The sequence below is a fragment of the Polistes canadensis genome, unplaced genomic scaffold (genome assembly GCF_001313835.1).
Source record: "Polistes canadensis isolate GaletaPanama2010 unplaced genomic scaffold, ASM131383v1 scaffold_197, whole genome shotgun sequence".
In the NCBI taxonomy this organism is placed as follows: Eukaryota; Metazoa; Arthropoda; class Insecta; order Hymenoptera; family Vespidae; genus Polistes; species Polistes canadensis.
This window is the reverse complement of record NW_014569744.1, coordinates 142,170-169,002: the sequence shown is the minus strand read 5'-3', so window position 1 is coordinate 169,002 and position 26,833 is coordinate 142,170. Positions and strand designations below refer to the sequence as shown.

The 26,833-nt window shown below is 29.1% G+C and overlaps 5 protein-coding genes and 1 long non-coding RNA gene across 18 annotated transcripts; 3 read left to right on the top strand and 3 right to left on the bottom strand.

Moving 5' to 3' along the window:
- Positions 1 to 649: 649 nt before the first annotated feature.
- Positions 650 to 6,094, bottom strand: LOC106789708. The gene is made up of 7 exons (XM_014754165.1): positions 5,884 to 6,094; positions 3,611 to 5,773; positions 3,342 to 3,504; positions 3,070 to 3,230; positions 2,789 to 3,002; positions 1,830 to 2,705; positions 650 to 1,741 (listed from the first exon to the last, which is right to left on the bottom strand). The coding sequence occupies exons 1-7, from the start codon at positions 5,965 to 5,967 to the stop codon at positions 861 to 863; spliced, it is 4,542 nt and encodes a 1,513-aa protein (XP_014609651.1). The 5' UTR covers positions 5,968 to 6,094; the 3' UTR covers positions 650 to 860.
- A 1,932-nt stretch (positions 6,095 to 8,026) lies between these two features.
- Positions 8,027 to 11,042, bottom strand: LOC106789698. Of its 8 annotated transcripts, XR_001382020.1 has the most exons (9): positions 10,616 to 11,041; positions 9,846 to 9,958; positions 9,554 to 9,746; positions 9,343 to 9,440; positions 9,040 to 9,176; positions 8,745 to 8,950; positions 8,603 to 8,634; positions 8,433 to 8,509; positions 8,263 to 8,354 (listed from the first exon to the last, which is right to left on the bottom strand). XR_001382020.1 is itself a non-coding variant. In XM_014754153.1 (8 exons), exons 2-8 carry the CDS (start codon positions 9,891 to 9,893, stop codon positions 8,182 to 8,184), a joined length of 1,101 nt encoding a protein of 366 aa, XP_014609639.1. In that variant the 5' UTR covers positions 9,894 to 9,958; positions 10,616 to 11,042; the 3' UTR covers positions 8,027 to 8,181. The 8 variants fall into 8 exon arrangements, 7 of the variants coding, with proteins under 7 accessions (XP_014609639.1, XP_014609640.1, XP_014609636.1 ...); XM_014754153.1 differs by having other exon boundaries at positions 8,027 to 8,354; positions 8,433 to 8,536; positions 8,603 to 8,950; positions 10,616 to 11,042; XM_014754154.1 differs by having other exon boundaries at positions 8,027 to 8,354; positions 8,603 to 8,950.
- Positions 11,043 to 11,081: 39 nt separating this feature from the next.
- On the top strand, positions 11,082 to 14,955 carry LOC106789697. Of its 4 annotated transcripts, none has more exons than XM_014754149.1 (11): positions 11,082 to 11,850; positions 11,968 to 12,089; positions 12,180 to 12,303; positions 12,396 to 13,169; positions 13,312 to 13,540; positions 13,600 to 13,808; positions 13,892 to 14,062; positions 14,124 to 14,263; positions 14,341 to 14,455; positions 14,522 to 14,661; positions 14,732 to 14,955. In XM_014754149.1, exons 1-11 carry the CDS (start codon positions 11,749 to 11,751, stop codon positions 14,835 to 14,837), a joined length of 2,232 nt encoding a protein of 743 aa, XP_014609635.1. In that variant the 5' UTR covers positions 11,082 to 11,748; the 3' UTR covers positions 14,838 to 14,955. The 4 variants fall into 4 exon arrangements, with proteins under 4 accessions (XP_014609635.1, XP_014609633.1, XP_014609634.1 ...); XM_014754147.1 differs by having other exon boundaries at positions 14,519 to 14,661; XM_014754148.1 differs by having other exon boundaries at positions 14,338 to 14,455.
- Positions 14,956 to 15,140: 185 nt separating this feature from the next.
- LOC106789682 (probable peptide chain release factor C12orf65 homolog, mitochondrial) lies at positions 15,141 to 17,015 on the top strand. Its single transcript, XM_014754106.1, has 2 exons — positions 15,141 to 15,496; positions 15,622 to 17,015. Exon 2 carries the CDS (start codon positions 15,703 to 15,705, stop codon positions 16,261 to 16,263), a length of 561 nt encoding a protein of 186 aa, XP_014609592.1. The 5' UTR covers positions 15,141 to 15,496; positions 15,622 to 15,702; the 3' UTR covers positions 16,264 to 17,015.
- On the bottom strand, positions 16,448 to 26,570 carry LOC106789681. Of its 2 annotated transcripts, none has more exons than XM_014754104.1 (7): positions 26,104 to 26,570; positions 25,371 to 25,483; positions 22,277 to 22,513; positions 21,926 to 22,188; positions 21,532 to 21,694; positions 21,199 to 21,446; positions 16,448 to 20,950 (listed from the first exon to the last, which is right to left on the bottom strand). In XM_014754104.1, the coding sequence occupies exons 1-7, from the start codon at positions 26,180 to 26,182 to the stop codon at positions 17,125 to 17,127; spliced, it is 4,929 nt and encodes a 1,642-aa protein (XP_014609590.1). In that variant the 5' UTR covers positions 26,183 to 26,570; the 3' UTR covers positions 16,448 to 17,124. The 2 variants fall into 2 exon arrangements, with proteins under 2 accessions (XP_014609590.1, XP_014609591.1); XM_014754105.1 differs by lacking the exon at positions 26,104 to 26,570 and adding an exon at positions 25,702 to 25,726.
- On the top strand, positions 21,961 to 22,809 carry LOC106789683. Of its 2 annotated transcripts, XR_001382015.1 has the most exons (4): positions 21,961 to 22,197; positions 22,279 to 22,487; positions 22,570 to 22,689; positions 22,774 to 22,809. It is a non-coding gene; the product is annotated as an uncharacterized LOC106789683 (long non-coding RNA). The 2 variants fall into 2 exon arrangements; XR_001382014.1 differs by lacking the exon at positions 22,774 to 22,809 and having other exon boundaries at positions 22,570 to 22,745.
- Positions 26,571 to 26,833: the final 263 nt, after the last annotated feature.

The window sequence follows — 26,833 nt, the reverse complement described above, 5'->3', positions numbered from 1 at the left end:
TATAACAAAATTCTATTAAACAATCAAACATCGAGTTATACTTTCGTTATCATGTAATAATAACAAATAGATTTCAGTATTTTAAGGTACTTAATGATACAAAAAATCATCAATGATTAATGTTCAAATATAATGATTAATTTATGGCAAATAGGTTTCACTTTTATTTTATATCGTAAAGAAAATGTCTCAAATATTTTTTCTTTTCTTGTTTTTGTTTAATAAACGATCAATGTAATACATTGGAAAATATTTCTATTAATCATATGTGATTTTTTGCGATCTACTTAATTACAAGAAATTTATTTATTTGTATGAATTATATTATATGATAAAAGAAATTTGTGTGATATGTAGGAATAATAGGATCTTTAGAATTTATGAGATAAAACTTTTATTTTATAAAAACGACGTTAAGTGGGCTTGTGAAATATTTAATTGAGATAAAATATTAGCGAATATTTATAAAAACTATTTTTCACACAAAATAAAAAAAATGACAAAAGTTACTCTAAGCGAATATTCTAGAATTATGTATGATTAATTGTTATGGTATGTATTATTTGTAAGTTGGCTTATATTTTGTTTACGATACGTGTACATATATAGACGCGAAATATTTTAATAAATATTTGGAGAAAATATATACTCGAAGTAAGTTTTTTATTAACTAACATATAAAAATTACTAGAAATAATAATAATCAATTGTACAACTTTATCTTATTCATATAAAATTAACATACATTTTTTTAATAGCTACTACTATAAGAATTCGTTTTCTATAATATGTATAAAATATAATTTGAATGTAAATTCTGTTTATTTTTTTCTTTTCAGTAAAATTTTTTTCTAAAAATTTCATCTAAAAGAAGATGTTTTCTTTATAGAAGTAGTTGTTTTAATAGCAGTGGTGGATTTCGTAGATTTAGTACTTCTAGTAACTCTTCTCCGAGATTTACTCATTTCAGATATGTCACTTTCATTATTTAACGTGATTTTTTCTAATGGTTTGTTTTCATTTGTAAACGTATTCTTTGTTCTCTTAGATTTATGAGAAATTCCAGCTGCTTCAGTATTATCAATAACGATCGTTGGCATTGTATGTTTCACATTTGAAATATCATTATTAGTTTCAACTTCTGAAATAACTAATTTTTTAAACAATGCTATTGAATCCTTAACTTCTGTATCACATGCTGATTCATTTGAATGTGATGCACTTTTACTGCGTAATCTTCTTTGCCGTGTACACGATCTTATTTCCAAATTATCTACCATTTCAAATAATTTTTCTACAGTTTCGTTCGTTGCAGGTATATCGAACTTCTTCGTAATTTTGTTTAAATGATCTGAAATATCTGGCACTAATGGAGCGATTTTAGTAATAATCTTTGTTACAGAAATATCTCCAATTTTTTCTGCATCTGTTTTTTCATTTGACTTGTTAGTATCTTCTACGTATTCATTTTCTAAAATTTTTCTTCTTACTAATTTAGTACGAGAAACTGGTGTTTGGCACACATCTTCTAATTTAGAAGGAGAATTATCACTTTCTTCGTCGCTCAAATTTATGTTGATTTTTTTCAATTTTAACAACGGCGGCGTTTTATTGCGATGAATAGATATTGGATTTTTAGGCTGAATATGAGTAACAGGAGTGAGACACATTTTATATGATACTTTTTCTTGAACTATAAATTTATTAATATCGATTTCAGGTGTTTTTGGTACCGTAAAGCCTGCAATAGATAAAATTAAAAGTTATTATTAATACAAAAACTTAATATATATTTATTAAATGTTTATCATTATATGTAAAATGATTACTTGAATAATCCTGGTCTGTAATAACTTCCTCAAATTGATATTTATATACTAATTCTTTAGCAGATATGTATATCGGATGACTCTCTATTTTCTGTGTCTCACATATATCAACTGCTATTAAAGCAATCTTTAAAGCTTCATCTTTTCGTGATTTTATATAAGCTTTCAATAGAAAACTAAAATGCAAAAGTAAAAGTATATAATCAGTTATATATAAACGAGCTTGCCAAGAGAACTTTTTTGTGCTATTAGTCTCCTCCAAAAAGTTTCTTGGCAAAGTGGATTCTTCTACTTTAAAAAGTTTTTGTTTCATTTTAAAAGCTCCATGAAAATGTTCAAGCGAAGCTGCGATGTTATTTTGTAATGCATATAATTGTGCTCTGATATGCGTACTAGCGAGTAATAAATACTGATATTGTACGTGTTGGCATAATATACATGTACAATTAATATGTGAAAAAAAGTCTGGGTAATTGAAAATTTTTCTTCTCAAGATTGGTGAAGTATCATTCTGCATCGTATTCCTTCTAGAATCTATTAAACGATCTGGGGATATTTTTAAGCTTTCTAATGTTGTTTGTTTCAATTTAGTATTCATGGAAAGTTTAATAGTTTCAGTATCTAAGATGTGTTCAAGGCCTTGAAGTTTCACTTCGCAATCATCCAAACGTGAACGTGATAAATCAATAAAACAAAGTGATTTTAATATTTCTGCAGTGCGTAGGGTTGCTCCTAAGGCTTGTGCTAATTTTAATTGTACCACTAAATGTGCAGTAATTTCTCGAAATGATAATAAACTGTTTATTAATGCAGACATATTAATGGTAGATGAAAATAATATGTCGTAACTACAAAGATAATTATCTGGATTCATCCCTATAAATGAACAAAACATAAAATAAAAAATAAAATAAAAAAATAAATATATAAAAGTACGTTTTCTTTTAACTATAACTTACATTTGATTGAAGCCAAACTATCTTTTAAACATATCAAAGAGTAAAGACTTTCAATAATATACGAAGTATATTCCTCTTGTTCCACGTTTTTTTTGTAAAGATTATAATTACGAAGGATTGTATCTAAACTGTATAAATATACAGCAGTGTTATTTTGAAACGTAATTCCTGGTAAAGATCTAGCATCGTCTAGTAATTTTGTAGCTATCGAATACTGCAAAAGAAATATATTTTGTACTTTTAGCATATCACATTTAAATATTATAAATAAATATGCTTACTTCGCCAAATTCAAAGTAAAAATCTGCCAGACTGATCCAAAACACAGCAATTATATGAGATTTAGTTTCATTGCCGGAATCTTTTAAATTATTAGCATATTCCTTAGCCTGAGCAATCCATTCGTTATTTATTTGACGTAAAGAAAGGCTACGACCAGTAACTATGATGGAATACTTATTTATAAATTTCTCATGGTATTAATAGTTAGATTGTTATTAACTTTTAATATTAAATAATTATACAATTAGAAAACAAATTTATATTTACATACCATAAACGAATATATCGTTATTGTTCAATTCGATTGACAATTTACTTGCAAGATTCCATGCTTTAGATTCACAATTTTCATAACGATACAGTCTACAGTACTCAGCAGCTATAATCAATATATACAATGTCAATAATGGTTCCCAACTTTGAGTTACATCAATCTGTGTTAAGTTTTAAAAGTCAACATATTAGTAATAATAACATAAACATGCTTTATATGTTCATTTTTTATAAAAATAATTAGTATAGAATAAAAAAAAAACTTACAATATTTGGTTCAATCTCATCCCATGTTTTTAATGATTGTTTTAAAAATTTCATAAGACGTAAATCTTCTTTGATATTTATTTTGGAATATGCTGGTATTATGTAAGTTCCTTGATTATCCGATAATTTAGGAGCTTTCAAAGCAAATTCTGCATTATCCATTTCTATTCGTGTACATTCATTGGAGATACGCAATTCATTTACATATATAAAAAATTGCAAATTTGCTTTTAAACATAAAATATTGATAGATTTATCTTTTAATAATTCTAATTCAAAAAGAGTATTTTTGAATATATCAGATGTATAATTTTCTTTTATATGCAACAAATGATATCCGAACAATTGCATGAAACATGTGCGCTGTATAATGTTAGCTTTTAAAATTTTTAATTCGTTTAACAGAGAATTAAATGCTTCAATAAGATTAAGTTTTGCATCTTTCAAAGCCATTGCTTCTGTTAAACACAATTCTATAAGATCATACTTAGATAAATCAATATGGATACCAATGTCTTCAATCATTATTCTATCAGTTCGCAAACATGATACCATAGATATATTTATAAAATTAGAAGAAGTTTGTGCTATTTTATATTTAATACTCGTCCATATTTTAAATGCCTTTGAATTCTTATCAGTATAACTTAATAATCCATGTAATGCTGATACAGTCATTGCTTCCCTATACATAGCCTTTTTATAATGAATATTACTTAATCTATATAATGCAACGCAAAGAGGATTTTGAATGTTTAAAGGTGAATTTTTACAATGCATTCCTTCAAAATAAATAATACTGGAGCATAGTAATGAAATAAAGAAAGTACTTGTATCGTAAAATGATTCAAATGTTGATCCCATATTATAAAGTAATCTTCCACATAAAGACCATAAGGTTGTCCAATGTCCGCAATTACTTTCTTTTATTTTTTTGAGATAAATTATATTTTCCTCCATAAATCTGTTTATAAGTTGCAATATATTTTCTGGTAAATCCTTTATAGATAGTTTGGTAACTAATATTGTACATTTAGCTTTCAATATTATATAATTATATAAATCTTTTTTAATTGTACATTTTTTAGAACAACATATACAATTTTCTATTACTGTTTTTATTAAAGTTTTACTTATCTGATCTACTAACTTCATGGTTTCATATAAAATATTAGTTTTTAAAAATTGTATTTTCCCTAATGTTAAATTATTTTCCCAATATAAAAATACATATTGAAATATTTCAACAAAAAATGATGCTGTAATCATAACTGTATCTGTATATCCACATCTTTTAACAATATCAATGTATTGGCTCGTGAGTCTTTCCATATGTTTAGAAGTGGATTCTGTTAATTCTTCATCCGGTTGTAACAATGTAATACATGTAGTTTTAAAATGTAAAAAACTTTGGTAACAATCATCAAATATCATATTCTTAAAATATTTTGATTCATCTTCTAAAATATGCATTAAAAACTTTTTATCACCGTCATTAATATTCGTGCAGATTAATTTACCAATGATGTTTAATATAGAAGAATAAATTTTATGTTTATCATTTTTATTTATCGACATGTGTTCATAATCTTCATTAATTATATATTTAATAAAATCATTGATGTATTCATTTGATATATTTTTAATTGCTATAAGTTTTCTCAGATATACGCTTAATTTTATAATAAAATGTCTTGCAAGATTTTTATACGATTTTTTTGTTATTAATAATTCATATTTGATGGCATTTTTATATCGATCATAATGTTTTCTATGATTTGGCTGTCGTTGCAAGCTTAATAACTCTTTTTCTGCAGATTCATGCCACAAATATGTTAATTGTCGAAAAATTTCATTGATTTTATCTTCAATGCATTCAAAGTTATCTCGAATTAAATATGAAGATAGATTTTCAGCTTCTTCATATAAATTCATTCGTAATAGACAGCGTATTATGTGATATAAACTTGAGGTAAATCTTTCATTATCAGGTATCGTTGATAAATTGGAACATAACAAAGATGCTAAATTTCCAATATCTCTACCTTCTTTGTATTTCTGTTTATCACAATCATTTGCTGCATGAGCTAAATGTAATATTAATTTAAATAGATCTTTGTTAGATATTATTGAATTTCCATCTGATTGGAAATAATTATTAGTCTAAAAAATATAAATTCAATGTTATATATGCTTGAGAGAGAGAGAAAATGTGTATTTTAATTTAATATATAATAATAACTAAATATAAAAATTAATTTGATTTATCTTACCATAATATCTTCTATTATATTCTCAAAATTTCCGGATTTGATTAATTTAATCCAATTTTTCAATTTCATTTGTATATTACACATGATCTAAAATAACCAAGTACACAACTAAATATTCAAGTGATACTATTTTTTATTCAATTTTAAAGATGGGTAGCAAATATTGTTTGTCATAAACGAATTAATTGAAGAATATCAATTGTGGCATGAAATCTTGACATATATCAACTTTACTTCATATTATTTTCAAATAAATTTTTGTATTGCGTAATATCGAAACAAATGTTCATTATATTCATATATATCATTTTATATACATATATATATAATTTTTATATAAAAAATAAAAAAATTATTCTAATTTGTGTTTAATTTTTATTATTGTGTAACAGGAACCGGTAATAATAATTAACAAAACGCCAATAGTTTAAATGAAAACATTACGATCGAAGCGCCACATGGAAAAATATTGTAAAAAGCACTCTTTAATAAAAAAAGTTGTCTGTAATTTCTGTCGGTAAGTGAAAACTTGTCGGAACTCTGTCTTACCGAATCTACAATCTTATGATTTGCAGATTCGCAAATATTTGAAGATTTGGAAAAGAACAGCATCCATTAGTATATTTCATTGTTTTATATATTAAGTACATACATAAGAGAAGAACTTACAAGATTTTAAAATGAATCAAATTTGAAAATTTAATCATATATAATTTTTTTGTTATTCTATTATTTGTGAAGTTCAACAACTTATACATTTAAACTGTAAAATTAAAGTGTTTAGTAAAATTGAACTTTGGTAATATGATTGTATACTTTGAAAATGATAATTAATGTTAACATTTTTTTCTGATATAAAAATTAGTGAATTTTAAATTATAAGTAGTCTATATCATATACATATTCACAATAAATAGAAGCCAAGATAAAAACTTGATAAACTCATTCATTTCATTTACTCGAGTTTAAATAATATATATATAAAATATTTATAATAAAAATAAAATTTTATAAGAGTTGTTTAAGTGCATAAAAGTATTCTAATTTATATGCACCATAATATGTAAATATAAAATGTAGATTGTGAAAAAGATAAAAATCATGTTCATACATCTATATTTAATTGTCCAATTCAGAACTTGTCCTTGCGCTCATTTTATTGTATGCGATGTTCATATAGCTATAAAAAATGTGTTATGGTAGCAAACTGAATTTAAAAAAAAATGTACATACAATATCATACAATATATATTCTATGTTTAAATCATTTAATTAATTATCATGTCTTTAATAAGAAGTATAATTATAATAGATAAAAAGTACTTAATCAAATCATTACACCTCATATTAATTTATCTATGTTCATTAATAGAAGCATTATATGTATATCAATTTGTTTTCATTTTTCGCACATATATGTATCCACTAGCAAATGAAAATATATTAGAAACAGTGGTATATATTATGTAGAATAAATAGATTGATTTAATTATTGAATTTTTCAACTTTTTCATAGATGCACCTTCTATCAGGCAAGTAAAACTATTATCATCTGTCAATTATCTTTGTAGATTAACTACAATACACTTTTGAAACAATTGGAATAGAAGTTAGCAAATTATATGATATTTTCACATTTATTTCTACTTTTAATATATATATATATATATATATCATCACTCAATATATATAAAATAAAATATTGATATATGCGTCTGTAGATTTTTAATTTAATAGCAATACTGTTCATAAATTATAGAAACTCTTATCATTTATTTGCTCGAGTAATTCTTCTTTGAGGGTGCCAGAAAAAGTAATAATAAAATTCAATTAATTATATCTTTTTTCCTTTTTCTTTCTTATCTTTCTTTAGGATATAATAACATGTAGTTTTCTCTTCCTGTCTTTTTTTTTTATCTATATTTGTTGTTTATAATTACTTATTTACCAATTCGTGAGGCATAATTTTTACTTTTTTAAAAAAAAAAAGATAGTCTATAATTAATAAAATAATATATACACTATAAGTTGTTCCATTCGAGATCATGTAGCTTTAATATGTTATTCGTCATTATGCTATGTATAATGATCTAAGCATAGGTAACTGAATTATTCAAGATGATAATACTTATATGAGAAAACATTAACCACTCAGCATTTATAACTATTATTACCGCTAATGGAATTTCAGATGCTTTTACATATTTTAAGGCAAATAACTTAAAGACATAACTACTCGTATATAATGCAGCTAAGCCACCAGATTCATAATAATTTATATATATATATATATATAATTTATTGTTTATGGGAACTATCCGTATCTCTTGAACCTTCTCCAGGATCTGTACATTCTCCCCTCTGGTGGTTTTTAAATTTTCTATCTTTGTAATCGCGTCTGTAATAACGATTCACAGAATCTCTGCGATCCCTTTGCGAATCTTGACATCTGTATTTACGATTATAGTAATCTGGATGATAATTAAAAAGAAAACTTTGATAATGACAATGACACGAATCAAATATAGTAGCGTCTGAATTAATGATACCATTTTGAAGCTGTGGTAATGCAGTATTTTCAACGTCTGAGTGAAGATCCAGTCTGTCATATCGATTTCTTCCGTTTCTGTAGTAACCAAAATTATGATCAAAGCTGTAATGAATATAAGGCATACGTTTATGTTAATAGATATATACAAAATGTGGGAACTATTAATACCTCTGAACACTGCGATGTGAGTAGCTCTGTGTCTGTAATGGTGGAAATTTGTGAGATGTTGATTCTTGTATTCCAGTTATAGATGATACACAGCTATGATGACTATTATTACTATCTCGTCCCCATCCACCCCTACTTGTACCTCCATTATTTGCTGATGCTGCCTTTAACGTTGCAATTTCCTTTTGTTGATGTTTATTTTCCATATGCAATTGTTTTATCACCTCATGCGCATCTGCCAAACGTGCTACTATATCTTCTTGAGCAGATTCTGATTTGCTTCCTACTTGTATTCCTACACTTGCCACATCTATTTTCTGATTTTGTTTTCCTAATTCCTCCACGTGTCTGTAGAAAGTAAAATATCATTGGTTCATTTGTTAATAATATTTTATTAATTACTCTTTTACCGTGTTATTAAATTAATTAATACTAACTCTTGTTGCTTTAATATAACTTCCGTTAAAACTTTGTTGTATGCTTTAACACTTTGTAATGAGTCTTTAACATCCCGCAATTCTTTTTCCAAAAGTTCAACCTTCAAAGGTGTGACGTTCATGGATACTGGGCTACCCTGTATATATTTATATACATATGTAGAAGTTATAATATATATATTATGTATAAATTATATATATAAATATATATTGTGCATAATAAATGTATATATAATTTATAATAAGTAGAATTTCTTTTTTTTACTACTTTATAGATCCATTCTTTGTTAGAGGGTATAACACCTTTGGTTTAGCGAACCCATTTCCATTATCTTCAGGGGAAGAAGGACTGCTAGGTATACAAGTTGTTCCTTTTGAAAAAGTCAATTGAAATTGCAAATCTGTGTGTGTAATAAATAATATATTATTATTACTATAATATATAATATAAATGAAATATATATATTATATATAAAAATAAGTTTATATATCAAAGTCATTGATATCTATATACCTCTATTTCTTTGACGTAACATTTCAACTTCTTGATGTAAAGCAAGCAAAGTTGCTTGATGTTGTTCTTGTAGAAATTTCACATTTTGCTCTAATTGAGTTGCTCTATCTACGTTCATATTTTGTTGTCTAGTTTGTATCATTCCATCGGTCTTCTTGTTTAAAGTTATATCATGTGAAGATGGTTTTTTTCCCTATAAAAAGAAAGAAAATAATAGAATACGATGAAATACAAGATGACGATAATAATAATAATATTCATTTCTCATTCTTCTTTACAGAAGCTTACTTACTTGTGGAAATGGTACTGTTGGTAACTCCATGAGTACTTTGGATATCATCTTGAATATATATAATTTATCTTATTTAAAAAATGAATTCTTTTTATAATGCACGTACCACTATTCTATAAAGATATTTCCTTTCTATTATTATTATTATACGCAGATCATTGTTATGCAAGAGAAAATTGTAAATTAAAATAATCTACAAAAAATCTATATTTATAATAACTTGAATATTATTTAATCACTTAAATGACCATTTCTTTTCGATCTCATATTTCAAGTTATTCAAGAAGTTACTCGATAGAAAATATATAAAGTATAGTGAAAATAATAAGAAACAATAGACATTTATAAAAAGAGATCGCAATATAATTATTACGAGATTAGAAAAATGATCAACTTAGAAAATATAAAGCAGACAAATAAATCTAACAGAAACATGAAATAAATAAAAGCACTATGAGAAAAATAATGCAATTCATTCTTCGTACACTTTGACTTCTGAAATTGTGACATATCACTGTTTGTTATTCATTATAATGATTTTGATTATCAGAGTTAAAAAATAATCTTAATCTTTAAAACAAACAATGAAAAATGACAAGTAAGATGTAAAAAAAGATATCAATCAGAGCATTTTGTAAAAATTGTCAAACGAATTGGATAATTTATAACAAAAATAATGTAAGGTAAAAGAAAATTACCCTCAAGGATCATAGATATATAAAAGGAAGTAAAATAAATAATTAACTTCAATCATTATTTAAACACTTTACCAAGTAATATTTAAATATACGCAACGAGCTCCTGGAATGAAACACCAAAGAATAAAGGGTTCGATTAAGATTCCAGGTACAATTGTGTGACGATCAAACACCTCGAATCTACTGAACGTCACTTAATTCTTATCTTTGATTGGTCGGTTAACGTATAAGATGGCGACCCGTTCGAATTGTTCTTTTAACAATCAAGCATGATTAAACGCATTTTTAAAAAAGAAATTTTACTCGTTAATATCATTCTCGTATAAAAAATTCATAAAAAGAACCTAATAGATTTTATTTATTGTTTTTTATCACAATTATCGTAATATTAATTCGAGTATAATAGATTTAACTAATAAGATATAACTTGTGCGACTACTTTAAGAATTTGCCGCCGCGCAAAATCCGACTCCACTCGTTCAGTAATCCAAAATAGCCATGACGAGACCTTGTAGCCGCGCAAGTATTGATCGGTGGTGGTGATTTGACGAGCGATAACCGCGCCCACCCTTTCGTCCTACTACCCCTCCGAATAACACCTGTCGTACATGTTAACGCGCAAAAAAGCACCCTAATGCTTTACCCTTTTTCAAAATTTGGCGCGTAATTCGAACAAAATTTAAAATTTAATTTTTATTGATAGACTTTTTAAATCATTTTAGAAGAAGCGAAGAATGAAATAAAAGACAATAAAATATATTTTTAAATCGGAACTTTAAATGTCTTCTTGTTAATTCATGAAGTTTAAAATTTAAAAAAGAAATTAAACTTTGTTTTTTGCAAAATGAATTCAGAACAATTGAAAAATATTGTTAATGTTTGTTCATTGTTAAAATAAGTCGTATCTAGTAATATAAAGTAAATATTGAGTGAATATTGCATTTAATATATTTCTAAAACATCTTTTAAAAGTTCGATAAGTGATATCGAATAAAAACCACCGATTGATGGCTTGCCACAAACCGAAAGACATTTTAACAACCCCCTGTTCTTGGTTTTCATCCAGGGTGGCATTTTCCCATATTCTATTTTATCAAATTCTACATATATTTCCTCTTTTTATATCTTTTAACATTTAAATGATCTAAAACGAATGATTAGGCGAAAGTATAAAAAAAAAAGGTAAACCTAACCAAAGAAAAAAAATGTCATTTTTATTGGCAACTTCGCAATCCGCCTACCTGGCGAATAAAGAAAAGGAAGATTTGTTGTATTCAGATGAAGATGGAGAAAATTATAATTTTAAGGTAATTAAATGTATAATAAAAAAAAAAAAAGAAAAAAATCAGTCATATTATTATTATAATTTTTTTGAATTATCCTGATGTTATATTTTAATATTTTTGTATTTTTTAAAATTTAAGTATATATCCGGAAATCAATTCAAGTACATAATTAAAGACGTGCAAAGAAGAAGATGCAGAGACGAAGAGGAACGTGCATGGTGTAAATTTGTAAAGCAACAAGAATTAGACGTTAATTTAAAGTAAAGTGAATGAAATAGCTTTCTTTTCTATTTTTAATATTATCTTCAGAAAGTCCTCATACATTTATCAATAATAATAAATGTATTTAGCACTAAAAGATACAACAGGGAAGACAGAGAGTTAAAAAGACTGGAGGAAGATGCGCTTCCAGAATATAAATTAGGATCTTATGTAGAAGGGAGCGAAAGGAATAATCATAAATCAATTTATTCGGTAAATATGCAATATTTTAATACTTCAAAGGAAAATTTTGTTTATTAGTAACTTCGTTTATTTTTCTTTAACATATTTTGGTAATTAATTAGGAAAAAGAAAATGAAGAAGAAGATATTCCAAATAAGATAATAAAAACTAAAAGCAATGATACCATTATCATCGATATGAATCAGTCAATCTTGAAAGAAGATTTATTGCCATATACAAGAACTGTAAAATCTAAACGATCTTCAGATTTGAGAAAAACTTGGTCTGATATTGTACAAAGCAAACATCCCAAAGAAAGTCATGTAGCATGCAATTTCGAACATAATTCTACTCTTGAATTGAGCATAGAAAATGAAAGTGATAAAGAAGATAATATTTTTGTGCAACCAGATCCCATTACTGTGCATAGAATTATAATAATGCAGCAAAGAATTTCTGAATTGTTAGATGAAATTTTATTTAGATTAGACAGAATTCCATTGCCTGACGGAGACATAGATTTGAAAAGAAGGCAACAACGCGTCATGGAATTTTGTATAAGATTATCGAGGAATTATTTATATGATCTTACCAAATATGTCAGCGACATTCAGAAACACGTGCATGCTGTTTCTCCATCTGTAAAAATAAAATCTAGCCATAGAGGCATTACATTTCATATGCAAATAATTGAACAAAAATTGATGGCTGCTCATCAGTTATTATTACATGCATTGACCGCTTATTGCAGACATATTCCTAGTTCAATTCTGCAAGGACATTCTAAAAAAGTCAAAGAACTATTAAAAGTAGTGATCGACTTGAAAGACATTTGCGATCATATTCAATTGACTAAAAATTATTTTGGTTCGGGAGATACTTGTACATTACCGCTGGTAAATAAATTCTTTCCAAGTTAAAATTTAGATAAAGTGTACATAAAAAATTACACGCAATGCGTACGCGTGAAACAGCAAACTTTAAAAAATATAAGAAAAATGTCAGATTTGAATTCGCTTACAGGTTCTCTAATTGCAGGAAAAAGAGATGCAAGCCAAGTGTAATGCTATTTTATCTAAGTTGAGATTGAGTTCAGGAACTGAATCGCAATTAGATGATCACAATACAGTTTCAAATATAGTTATTCCAATAAATGTATCACGGACAAAAGATCGTTCCAAACATAAGAACTTAGAAACTCGATTAAAAATGTATAATAATACGAAGACCAAAGCATATAAGAGCAATTATAAAAGAAATTCTTCAGGTATGTAATATGATCAATACATTTTTGCAAGCTAATACTTGAATTATATTAATTTATAGTACATCATATAAAGGATAAAAAAACTAACACATCTCGTAATAAGGCTATTTATAATGAACACTTATCTTTACCACAACAACCAAATTCTAGTCCAATTACAAATGCATCTTCTAAAGGTATTATTGAAGATGATAAAAAGTACAACATATCCTTGAAGGAAGATGATATCAAAACAATAATGAGTACAGTCCCCATAGATTCTGATAATGTAAGAAAAATTTACTTTAATAATTAATAAGATAAAAATATTAATTAACAGAAAAGAGAACTAAAAAATCCGTACGAATATAGGATATCAATTCGGAAATACATTCTAAGCGTAGTACTAAATTATCAAAAAAGACAAAGGTAACAAAAGACTTACCAAATAAATTGCATAATGTAAAATATTCTAAAGACGAGTTGAGACATAATAAAAGAAGAAGTAGTCATCCCCATTTTTATAATGATCCAATGAATAAGGTAATATAAATTATGAATTAATAGTTCTTACATCTACATTATTTTCCATTTTACATTATAGAAGTATGGTTCAGCAACTTCTGATGAAGTATTGTTTGAATTTCTTCAAAAGTCTCAACATTTTCAAGATTGTAATGATAAGGATGTTTCTAATAGTGATTTTACAAGTCGTACATCAAAAAAACATTACGCATCAAAGAGGTAATTGTTGTATCTTGATAATAACTTTTAAATTGTAAATTACAGTATTTGTCTTTCTTTGTAATTTAAAACAGCAGAGAAGAAATTAAAGAAGGTAGAAACATGCAATTGATTTATCTTTCATCTTTGGATAATTTATCTAACGAACAAACATGTTGCAATGCTACAAATTACCTAGATAATCTTAAAAGGGTAAGTATTACATATATTATTACAATTACACAAAAAAATAAAGAAAGAAATAATATTTTACAGCAGAATGGTAGCATTCAACTATTTATTTCTAAGGAAACTGAAGTTAAATTTTTTAAATATAGAGCCGAATATTATAATTTATTTAAATCTAGTCCAATGTATTCCAACAATACGCAGAATAAACCATGGGATATTGTGGCATGGTATAAATATTTTATTTTAATTAGTATTACAAATAAATATAATAATTTTAAACTTTAACTTTTTCAATAGGATTTCTGATAAACTTGTGGACGAATTGATCAATGAAATTGCGAAGGAACTTGAAATGCAAGATATAATTCAAAAAATGTATCAACTAGAATTTAAAGAATTTTAATATATACACATATATATTTATATATCATCTCTCAGATTCTTTAATTACAGATAATAACAAAGAAAGAATTATATTTATTTGAAACACATAAATTTGGAATGTTTTAGACGTACGTTACTTTTATAAATAAAATATTAATATTTTTAATCAGAGTTTTACTTCAGAATGTTATCTTTTTAATTTATTAATTTTATTTTCAGTTCTTTCACTGAATATATAGAAATATATGATATATAAAAAAATATAGAAGATGCAAATGCAAACATAGTTTTTTTTATGTTTACATTTGATCATGTGATATATAGTATGTATATCAGACGCAATTAATTACAGCGCTGATAGCGAAATAGTAAGGTTATGTATTTCAGTCCCTTTAAAGTACCCAAGCTTTTAGTCAAAAGTAAATGTATTGTTTGAAAGTGTAATTAAAGAATAAAATTTAATTATTATATAACATTACTTTCATAATATGTTGATAGTAATATAATAATTAATTATACACAATGAGAATTACAATTTTAAAACTTTATAAAGATTTACTACGTTATGGTGAACAGTTAAAATTTACAGATAAGAAATATTATCAATATCGAATAAAGAAAGAATTTAAACAAAATAAAACGTTAACTGAAAAGGCAGACATCGATTTTCAATTAAAGGTAATTTTATCGTAAGAATTCTTATTACGAATAATATTATTGACATGAATTTAATCAAACCATAACCTATAATATTCAAGCATTAATCAATAGTGCTTTATTGTTGCATATTTTTATATTTTTAGAAAGGATTGACGTTACTGAAATATCGAAGAGTAGTGTAATTTCAAAAGTACGACAATTTATTAATACAAGGTGTGATCAAAATGAACAGACATGCTAATGCTATATTTTCATATGTACAATCTATTACGACTAAACGTTCATTATTTTACGCTATATTTCAATACCTCCATACAAAAATTCTTCTTTTTCATACACCTATTTATTCTCATAATGACAAGAAAATGAATATTCATCATACGCAACATATAAGTTTCTACGATCAAATACGTTTCAAATCCTTTAAACGTTACTTGGATTATTCTAAGGTACCAACCCTGAACGAGAATGAACTGGAAGAAAACTTCGTAAGAGGAAGTGGTCCAGGTGGCCAAGCAACTAATAAAACAAACAATGCTGTAACTTTAAAACATAAACCGACAGGAATTGTTGTAAAATGCCATGAGACAAGAAGTTTATGGACTAATCAGAAACGTGCAAGAGAGATAATGATTACCAAATTAGATAATTTGTTAAATGGTGATCAATCAATCGAGAGTCAAGAACAAAAACTTAAAAAACAGAATTTAATAAAGAAAAAACAAAAGCAGAAAAAACTAGCAGAGTTAAAGAAATCGTTTAAAGAACGCGAAGGATTAGTATGATTTAAAAAAGAAAATATCATTGAAAATTCATCTTTGTATTTTTGATTTGTTGTAGAGAAAACATAAATTAGATTTTACTGTCATTAATAACATAAATTTTAAATTGATCCTCAGTTAATGACTTACCTTAATATAAAACTAAAGTTAAAATTAAAATTAAAAAGATTGGAAAAGAAGACAAACCTTTTATTGAAAAATTCGTATCTTTAATAATAATTTTTTTTGTATAACTCACGAAAAACTTACATATTTCCACTTTGAAATAAAATAATTAGGGTTTCTTCATTTTTTTTTCCTCTGAGGATTTACAATGTTACCTTGAATAATGTGAAGCATAAACAGAATATGATTATACATATTATAAAGCTGTAATATGCAGTCTCGCGCACTTTAGGAATTTCCTTTTTTTTAGTTACATACATTTCAGAAATATCGTTTACATAATACGTACAGTGAAATACTTTTTTTGTATCTGTTACAAATAATATAAATGAAAAAACCGCTGTGAGAGAGTGGAAATGAGATAAAATACGGATAGAAAAAGAAAAAAAAAAGAAACTCACATTCATTCTGAGAACATCAAGACCGCATTCGACGAATGTACAAGTTTGACGATACCGCGAGTATCGTCAAGAGATATCAAGTAGGATATTATAACTAAGATTTTATGTGTCAGTAATGTTAAATATTATATACTACGTAGACGAATATATTACACATAATTTACATGGATAAATAAAATTTCCAAATTTCAGTGTCTCTCTTTGTGGCAAGAAAAAGAAGCATATAAAGAGTACTTAAATTCTGAAATTTGAGACGGTGGTAGTGTTAGCGTAGGCGCGACTTTTTTTACCCAGGATTTCAGCTACTTTTTAACCACCTTCTAAATTGTCCACGAGAAGTTTTTAAACGTTTATGAGGTGGCTGAGCATCAGGTCTATTATGAGAATTAGAACTTCTTAATCTTCTATTACTCGCTACTGTCACTGATAAAATACTATGATCCATGTCAACTGAATTGTCTATCTTCATCATTCTAACTACTGGCTGAAACTCGATGCTTGAACGTCTTTGTTTTAAACCAGAAGACGGCATGATAGTTGTTGCCGTGGTAGGTGTGTTACGTTCCGACAATGCACATTCGAGCTCAGCAGAATCTTGCACATCCGTCGATGGTCCTATCGTTTCATTGCTTTGTTTTTTCGAATTTTTTATAGTTTCTTGCTTTTTACAAGTAATATTCAAATAAGACTCCTTTTTACAATTTTCGCTTTCGTATACGGATTCCGAGGAAGTCTTATTATTCCTTCGTTGCTGTTTTCTCGTATTAACTCGTTGCCTAGGCGTTACTACTCCTACCTTACTTCTCCTGTAAACACTTCTATGAGCGTCTACTTCGATATTAGAATTTTCAGAATGAGTTTGTTGACATCCTAGCCTGGACACATCACTTGAGCTATGCTTCCTCGATACTATACCTGAATCTATATCCTTTCTACTTAATAAAATGTCATGATTTTCAATTTCTGTACGTGATTCACAACTCTCTGATGATGTATTTATGCGAGGACGTTTTTTAACGACCCCTTTCGTTATGAATTGTCGTTCACCGTTATCATAACATATCACAACACCATTCACATCTTTCCTAAATACATTCTCGTGATTTTCATCGTTTCCAGGATTGTTTTCCGATACTTCTTCTTCCTCCATATTTAACGTAAAATTCTTATCTGATAAAGTTCTTTGCGCTTCGCTAAATACCTTAGTAATTTTCAATCCATCAGTAACTGTGCAATTTTTTGTACCAGTATTCTCCGTATTTTTATTTTTACTGATCACAGCCAGACTAAGACACGTTTTAGGACAAGTTTTAGAAGATGCTTTGGAAGATGTTTTAAGAGATGTTTTAGAAGATGCTTTAGAAGATACGCTAGGATCATCGTTATAATTATCAGATGTACTTTTATTATTCTTTTTATCTATTGATGTTTTTTCATCATGCCTGTTAGTGGTAAATGATATTGTGCTACCATTCGATAAAACTATTTCTGTACGTGTATCTGCCATCAATCTTTGAGACATATCCACGTCGGCATCGGCAGCATCAGCATCGGCATCACCATCGGCATCGGCATCAGCAACAGCAACAGCATTAACATCACCATTTGTATTGCTATTAGTATTTGTATTTTTTTCTGACAGACCTACATTTTGTTCAGCAACATTTTTTTCCCTTGACAATTTATAATTTCCTTGACCATTGTAAGAGGAACCTACTATTATTTTATTTTGCATCTTTTTCCGTATCTTAATGCCAGGCCAACCTGTTCTATTTTTCCTTCTCTTCCGACGTTTTAAAGGCGACTCAACATTTACTTCACCACATTCCGAGCTGGCACACGATGAGTTTTCTATACATGGTACAAGTTCATGGCAGTTGTCTAATAATTCCAATAGATTTGCTGGAGGTCCTTTCGGTAAATTTGATTCTATGAAAGGTTCTTCTTCTAGCCCGTTGTACATATCTACTATATCTAAACTGTCTCTCATATTAAGCATTTCATCGATATTTTTTGCTATTTTTTTCAATTCTTCGTCGATTTCAGATGTCAATTTTTGATCTGCTTTTGTATCTGTTTTCAGATCTGCTTTTATATCTATTTTTGAGTCTACTTTTGGAAGAGGAGTATTATTAATCTGCGATTTAGGAGATTGACACTCTTCTCTGGTACAAATATTTGATGTGAGCTGTTGCTGTTCCCTTTTTCTTATAATTGTAGACATTATAGCTAACGTAGATGCATGACAACGTGGACTTTTTCTAGGGGACCGTCCGATACACCCTATACTACGACCTTTACCTTTTTTTCTATTTTCGTTCTTCGCCTGATTCCTCAAAATAGTTTCATGAAAGTTTTCTATTTCATAAGGTAAAAGGAACGGTCTTCCTGTATCACCATCGCTAAAATAATGCCAAAATTCAGCACCTTCATCTTGCCGTTGATAAGTTTGATACCATGGCTCAGATTTTGGTATTACTTCAAACGAAAATTGCATTCTTTCAACTTCTGCCGAAGGCTTGGACGGATAAATTTTCTCTATGACTTCTCCATTAATATCAGATCGTAGTTCTTCGTTTACAGGATCTTCAGGATTAAGGGATGCCCTGACTCCTGTTAATGGCGCTTGATATCTTAGTCTACTGCCAGGTGTCTCAAACTTGTAATAGTCAACGTTGTCTTTAATAAGCGCCTCTGCCTGTGTCCGTCTTCTTTTTCTTGCTCTACCAAGATTTACAGAATCTTGAGAATCTTCTTCCAAAATCTCTTGTTTTATCTCAGGACTTGAATCCACGCTAGAGCTAAGTATATCGGAACTAACAGTCTCATTGAATTCACTTTCAGTGTCCCTTGGTAAAACACTAGTTTGTTCTTCATCGCTGACATCTTCACTCGTATCCTCGCGTTTAGGCTCTCCAAACATAAATGACTCAGCCTCATCACTGAGCAGGGAGAGTTCTGATTTTCTTACACGTTTGAATCTTACCACAACTGGTTTCTCACTTGATGGTTGCTCCTTCTTTTCAATCTCGTCTGCATCCTTAATTGTAGGATTTAACGCATTATTATTACCTGGCAACGTACTAGATCTTAGTTTACTTCCTAATACTTCCACCTTATAATATGCACGATTATCCTCAATCAAGCGTTCCTCGACTGACAATCTATGACGTCCGCGAAAACTTCTACCACCTCTTCTACAAGCTCTTGGCGATCTAAGTTTCTCACAACGTAAGTCTTTTTCCATACACTGTACCACCTTAATGTCTCCTTTTTGGTTGTTCTCTGTATCACAACTACAAAGTACTTCAGATTTCTTATCATTATGATCATTTCCAACTTTTATACTATCCGATGAAACTCTTTGTAATTCCAATTCATTTTTTGCACCATCAAACTTATCTTTAGACTCTGTAGAATGCCAAGATTCAATACGATTATTCTTATCGGATAATCCGTTAATATTTACATTATTTTTTAATAAAGTAGATCTTCTATTTTCATTAATTTCTCCACGATTATTAACATTTGTATTGTTTGCATTCTTTGAAGGTAGTTCAGGATGAAATACGCCATTTTGTTTATTAGTCGGAATTCTTTCATCTAATGTTTTACCTTCTTGATTATCTTGCTTATCTTGATTATCTGTACCATTACGTCTTTTATTTACAGAATTATTATCCCCATATTCACGTTGATGAATACCATTTAAATCTTTTCCCGTTGATTTAATATTATATTCTACTTGGTCAGAATTTTTAATGTCACTTGCTTGCGAGTATTTATTTTCTGGATCTTCTTCTTCGATCCAAATAGTTCCTTTAGCCCTTTTCTTTATAGTAAAACCTTCTAATTTATCATAAAATTTTTCATTCTTATCGATTTCGTGCCAAGGGCTACCTTTTGACCTCAGTAAATGTCCACTTTCATGTTTAGCACGTGTTCGTAAATTATGAGGAGAATTTAATTTTAAATTTAAATTTCTTTGCGTACCATTGCACTGCACCATGTTTATTCCTTGTACAGAAAAATTATTTAATGTCTTTGCATTTTTCGTAACTTTTTCTTCTGGCAGTTCATCACGAAGAGTACGTTCTTCATTTGTGAATATATTACATTCTTCTCTATTGGAAAGAAAAAAAAAAATAGAAAAAGAAAAACAGAAAGAAAACGATAGATTATAAAATGATCTCATATTATCTTACACAGTTAATAAATATATATATATATATATAGTAAAATATTATTTGCATATAATATATATATAGCATAGATAATATTCAGTCCTTTAATTGACTATATCAAAAGATTGAAATGATAAAAAAAAGAAAAAGAAAAGATAAGAGAATTAAAATTTAAAAAATTTACTTACCCAATATCTTTTGTTCTATTCAATTTCAAAAATGCCTCAACACTTGCATTTGTGTTGATTAATCTATCCAAAGAGAGAAAATTGTCATCGTTTTGAACGAAATTCAAATGTTGATCACTTTCAACGTGTTTTGATAGATCACAATAGTCTATTCGACATATTTCACAAAAACCTGCTCCTAATTGTTCTGTTCTACGAGCACGAGCTGCAGTGGTACGCGGTCGTCGAGTCATTTCTTTACCCTGGCACTTCATAAGATTATAAAACATTAATTTAGCGACTAGTCATACATATAACTAATGTATAAAATATTATATATTTATAGTAGCACACCTCTTTTTTTTTTGCAATAGCTTCTCTATTCTCTTTAACTTCTTTATCTGTTTTATTTTCAAGTTTTCCTCTTCTCTTTGTATCAAAGGGACTTGTCCCTGGATCACCGTCAAAGTTCAATGTTGGCCACGTTGATAATTCCAAAAATACAGGTCTTTTATCTCTGAAAAGAAAAATAATTATATTAAAAAGAAATGTATATTATAAAATATACAATATATATTATATTTATGTCAGTAATTATGAAAGAGGATTGACTAAAAAATGTAGGAAAAATTAATTTCGTGATTTATTTTAGATTAAAATTATTTATATTATAAAATAAAACTTTGTTTTTATTTTTTGATAGTTCATTTTCAAAATTGCCGATACATTTATTGAGAGTAAACTTTACCTGCGAAGAGATTCAAACTTGACATATGAGCCTCTTAAGTGCTTGACTTTTAAGTCTTTTTCTAATCTTTGCCTACTCGTTCCTTGTAGCTGTTTCAAGTTATTAGTATCTTGAAGAGATGCATAGATTTTATCGAGCCAAGCCTGAATTTTTTCAGTTGTACAGATAGTTATTCCCCAGTTTAAGGCGTTTTCGAGAGGATCCACGGAACAATGCTGTGGTTGAGTCAGAGCACGTTCCAACATTGCATCCGTCCGCGATTTCTATAAAATGTACGAAAAAATATAATATTATAATCACATACATGAATACCATTAAATATTTGTATCATTTAATTGATATCCAACTTACAGATCTTTGGGTAGGGTGACCCTGTAGATTGGTCGTATTGTACAAAGGACACTCAGAACTTAAAAGTGATGTAGGAGGAGTTGGAGTTGGAATTTCTAAGCTCCTCAGCGAGGGGGTTCCCCCGCTGCCTCCACTGATACAACCCCATTTATATTTCTCAGAATTAATTTGACCAACTTTATCTATACGATCTGTGACAACTAGACTAACGGTACGTACTAAAAATAATTCTATCACCTGAAACAAAAAATAATTATCAATATATAATCATTTAATTTATAAAATTTGGATAGATTCACAAAGAAAAAAAGGAACAAACAATAAACTGACATGTATCAGTTAGGCAAATGAAGACAAATGAAGACATTTTAAAAAATGTTTCTGTCATCATCATAAATAAAAAATTCATCAAAGTATGCATATTCAAAGTTTGGCTAAAAGATAGAAGGACTGTATACAAGTTAAAAGTACCATTACCGATATTTTTCCTAATACAGAATAATCGTCCAGTGTTATGTTTTGAGTTTAACTTCAAATGATACTTCAAACACAAGTCTTCAAACGGAGCGTTGCATCGTACGCGATTAGAAGTACGCCGGAAAGTGAACGTAATTTTCAGATTTAATGTTCGCAATAATGGCACAAAGAAAAATACGGAGCGCGTACGTAGTCGACGCTAAAACTTGATGCTGTTTTAATATGGTAGCTTAATGCACCATACATAATATACACACGTACAAATTTCAAACAATACAGATCTCATATTTTCAATAAACAGTAGTAAGTATGTAACACAACACACACACACGCACACGCACACACAAATAAAGAGAGACACGTGCTTTTTAATGTGTATCCTCGTGAGAATTAAATATTTATTTTTAATGGATAACTGAATGTATATAATATACTTTTTTCGAGAAAGAACGAACGATAGAATGAAGGAAGCAAGAAACGAACGAATGAACGAACGCTACGTTAGTCGTAAGATTCACGTTTGCCAAGAGAAGCAAGAGAAAAAATGAGAGGAAAAGAGAAGGAGAGTTGAGGGAGCAGTAAAGAAGGTAAAAGAGAAAAAGAAAGAGATATAGGACGGAAAGAAAGGGAAGGATGGAAGGAAGAGGAAAGGAGAGGGAGGAGGCAGGGGATGAAGCGGAAGATGGGGGAGAGGAAAGGAAAGGGTCCGCTGTCAAGGCGCGCGTCGCGAACAACACGCTCGAGCTTTGTAGAGAAAATAACTTTTGAAAATAAGATACTTTGACGATGCACCTGCTATTAAATACCAATAATATTACCGATTTCTCATCGTAAATATGTTATTGCGCGCGCAAATACATAGTTTTAGATAACTGTGCAGGAATGCTTGTATATGTATATAAATTCTAATAAAAAAGAGACCGGGCAAAAGCTGCGGTCGTCGTCGACGACGACGATGGCGGCAACGATGGCGGCGGCGACGGCGACGACGACGACGACGACGACGACGACGACTTTAGCTGCAAATTATATAAAAGTATAATTCTTAGAAAATATAAGCGATATCGTTCAAGCAGGTGGAACGTCGTTGTTATTCTAGCTTCGCGATATAGAACTGTCACGCACAAAATGGCCATTTGCCGTTAAAAGCTTGGCATGGGTGCCTGGTGGCGGCGCTTAGTGTCTGCGTCAAACTTCTTCTGAAGATGACGAAGAATGCGGCTTCGTCTAACCATTTCTCGTTCCTCGTACAAGCATTGAATTCGGTCTCTGTTACAAACATCATCCCTACCGTATATTCTCCTTTATTACCCCCACCCACCTATTCAAAGCATGGCGACGACAACACCATCGCCACCATGCTTCTATTTTTCATCTATATACACGCTCGTACGTGCACACATACATACCACATATACGGTGCATCGTAAACACACGCAAGGAACGTATCCCATCTTCCCCCACCCCCTTTACCACCAAGATACGATCTAAGTTTGTATGAAAGACTAAAGATGGCGCTAAAACCAACTTTATACGAGATATTCTCACATGTGGATCCGTTCTTCTCTGTATATTTAAAAGATGAACTTTATTTATTCCCCCGCTCCTAACGCGTATTAGTTCTGATTTTACCGAACAACAGTAAGAGAACGATCATTGATAATGCTCGGTCTATTGTTCGGGTTGGTCAAACTCGTTGCGGAGTGGAACATTGCAAATGGCCCCACGCGTTTCCTTTCGGGGCGGAGCCCGCGCTCGGTTCGGTTTTCTCTCTTTCTCTTTTTTTCTCTCTCTCTCTCATTCCATGACGACAATATATAACAAATATCGCTACAGAGTACGATTATTTGCAATGGAAAGAACCTATTCGCATAGGATAATAATGTCACCGTCATCGTTTACATTCTCCCTTTCTCCTTTTCTTTTTTCTTTCTTTCTTCGTCATTATTTTTCATTCATGCATGTATATATATATATATATATATATATACACACGTTATATTTCGAATTAAGCTTGGACAATACGAGACTATAATGTCAGGCGTTCATTGTCGTGTATAGAGAGTAGCATTGCGACTTAACTCTAACGTCTCTTAACAAGAAACTCTCTAAGAATAGATATTTAGGCTTGTGTACGAGTTCAAAGAAGACCTCCTTCGTAGAGATTCCCTTCCAACTGTAAACTAGAAGGAATTTGAAACTTTCTATTATTATATACGATCAATCTTTCTCCTACCTTCCTAATCTTCCTAACGCAACATATCCAATTGATGTCATCGTTTCATTAACATGTACTATAAATGAAATAGAACTTTATTAAGTGCATTAAAGTATACAGTCACGATCCTATTTTCGAAGAATTCAAAATTCGTATGATAACGCGCGTTTAAAGTCTTAGTCACGTCCTCTATCGACCGTAAAGACGTATCAATCGAAAATGGCGGGAAGGGGTACAAAAAAAAGGGGGAAAAAAATAATAAGGACGCCCAACCAAAATACTTTAAAATGTTAGAGAAAACACAATGAATCGATAAAGAAGAGTATAGGAATACTTTTAGAGACAGTGTAGATGATTTGTACGTCTAATATTAAATAGCACTCAAATAATGACACTTACTCCTCCAAGATCCTTAATTTTTGCTTCTAACTTGGCTGAAATAGCATGATTTTTTATATCCAAGTAAAATGACTTCTTTGCCAAAGGTTTCAGTCCCTTTTGTATGCGAACATCTAGAAATAATTAAATATATTTTCATTTCCATATAAACACGTATTCGATTATATATTTTCAATTTATTTGCATTTTTGAAGTATTTGAATAAAGTGAATAGTAAGTATACAAAAGTTATATAAAAAGAAATTTCATGGTATTGTAATAAATAGAGAGGCGATTGCGTTATTAACAATAAAAGGTTACCTATAATATTAATTTCTAATATAAATAATACCTAGTAACATTTCCAACTTGAGAAGGTAAGAGAAGATAAAAAAGAACATGCGTTAAAAATATAATTCTATCGCAATTTGAATGTCAAATTAGCTGACCTGTAAAAATCAAAGTCAAAATGAAATAAACGTAAGGCCATAGAGTTAAATTAATAAATATTAAATCAAATGATAAACCAAGTAAAATATAAACACAACACGTTAGAAGACTAATTTCATTGGTATAAGACGAATACTGTAGGGGTCTCGAGTTTTGTATAGATGAGCCAAACGCTTGGAACGAATGCAGGTCGTCTCGAAATGTATGTGTCTCTACACGTATGTATTATGTATGTATGTACATATGTAGATATATATGCATATATACAGAAACGTATGACAACGAAGCGTGTATAATCACTTACACGAACATTTATCCAATATATATTCTTTCGACGGTTGCTGCTTTTGCTCTTGCTGTTGAAGTTTGGACGGTGATACCATTCCTACGCAATACACCCTACAAACACCAACGATATTTCTTCTTCTTCTTTACTAAACGCTGCTGCTGCTTCTTCTTCTTTCAAATCAGTTTCCATACTCGGAATAGTAACGCATAACATCACAGTAACGCGTTTTCATATCCACCAACAGATAAACTATGTTTCGAATAACATCACTTATACTTACACATTCAAATTTTACTCAAGATTGTAATGATCATTATTTTCATATTTGCAAAAATCCGTGAATTTTCGTTAATTTGTCCGTTCCGTTTCTATTCCTTTCCATATACATACGATAAGAGCACTGTCGTAGTGAGGGTCTCCGACCTGAAGTAGGCCGAGGTTGTTTTACGGGAGTAACAAACTGAACGGCGCTGTTTTAGTCGATAAAGGTGTGCCAACTGTAAGTAAATAAAAAAACTTGTATAATTGAAACCGAATCAAAATAACATACTTTCTCTTTATAGAAATATTATTTATGAATATTTAAGAGAGAGTTTAACATTTCATCGTTTTATTTTGATTAAAACTTAAGAAAATATTTTATAGTACAGATTAAGTGTAGACTTCATTTTGTCTATCAACGGTAGGTTTTTCATAAAATTTATTTTTTGATTATCATTTTTATTAATATAAAATATCTATTTAT

Coding starts and splice junctions, on each gene's coding strand:
- LOC106789681 (XM_014754104.1), bottom strand. CDS start 26,182: ATGGTATCACCGTCCAAACTTCAACAGCAAGAGCAAAAGCAGCAACCG. Junction 25,484..26,103: donor TATATTGGATAAATGTTCGT/GTAAGTGATTAT, acceptor AATTATTTCTAG/ATGTTCGCATACAAAAGGGA. Junction 20,951..21,198: donor AATAGAACAAAAGATATTGG/GTAAGTAAATTT, acceptor TCTTTCCAATAG/AGAAGAATGTAATATATTCA.
- LOC106789708 (XM_014754165.1), bottom strand. CDS start 5,967: ATGTGTAATATACAAATGAAATTGAAAAATTGGATTAAATTAATCAAA. Junction 3,231..3,341: donor TAACGATATATTCGTTTATG/GTATGTAAATAT, acceptor ATTCCATCATAG/TTACTGGTCGTAGCCTTTCT. Junction 2,706..2,788: donor TAGTTTGGCTTCAATCAAAT/GTAAGTTATAGT, acceptor GTTCATTTATAG/GGATGAATCCAGATAATTAT.
- LOC106789697 (XM_014754146.1), top strand. CDS start 11,749: ATGTCATTTTTATTGGCAACTTCGCAATCCGCCTACCTGGCGAATAAA. Junction 11,851..11,967: donor GAGAAAATTATAATTTTAAG/GTAATTAAATGT, acceptor TTAAAATTTAAG/TATATATCCGGAAATCAATT. Junction 12,304..12,395: donor ATCATAAATCAATTTATTCG/GTAAATATGCAA, acceptor GTAATTAATTAG/GAAAAAGAAAATGAAGAAGA.
- LOC106789682 (XM_014754106.1), top strand. CDS start 15,703: ATGAACAGACATGCTAATGCTATATTTTCATATGTACAATCTATTACG.
- LOC106789698 (XM_014754150.1), bottom strand. CDS start 9,893: ATGATATCCAAAGTACTCATGGAGTTACCAACAGTACCATTTCCACAA. Junction 9,747..9,845: donor CAACAGTACCATTTCCACAA/GTAAGTAAGCTT, acceptor TTCTTTTTATAG/GGAAAAAAACCATCTTCACA. Junction 8,537..8,602: donor TCACATCGCAGTGTTCAGAG/GTATTAATAGTT, acceptor TATTCATTACAG/CTTTGATCATAATTTTGGTT.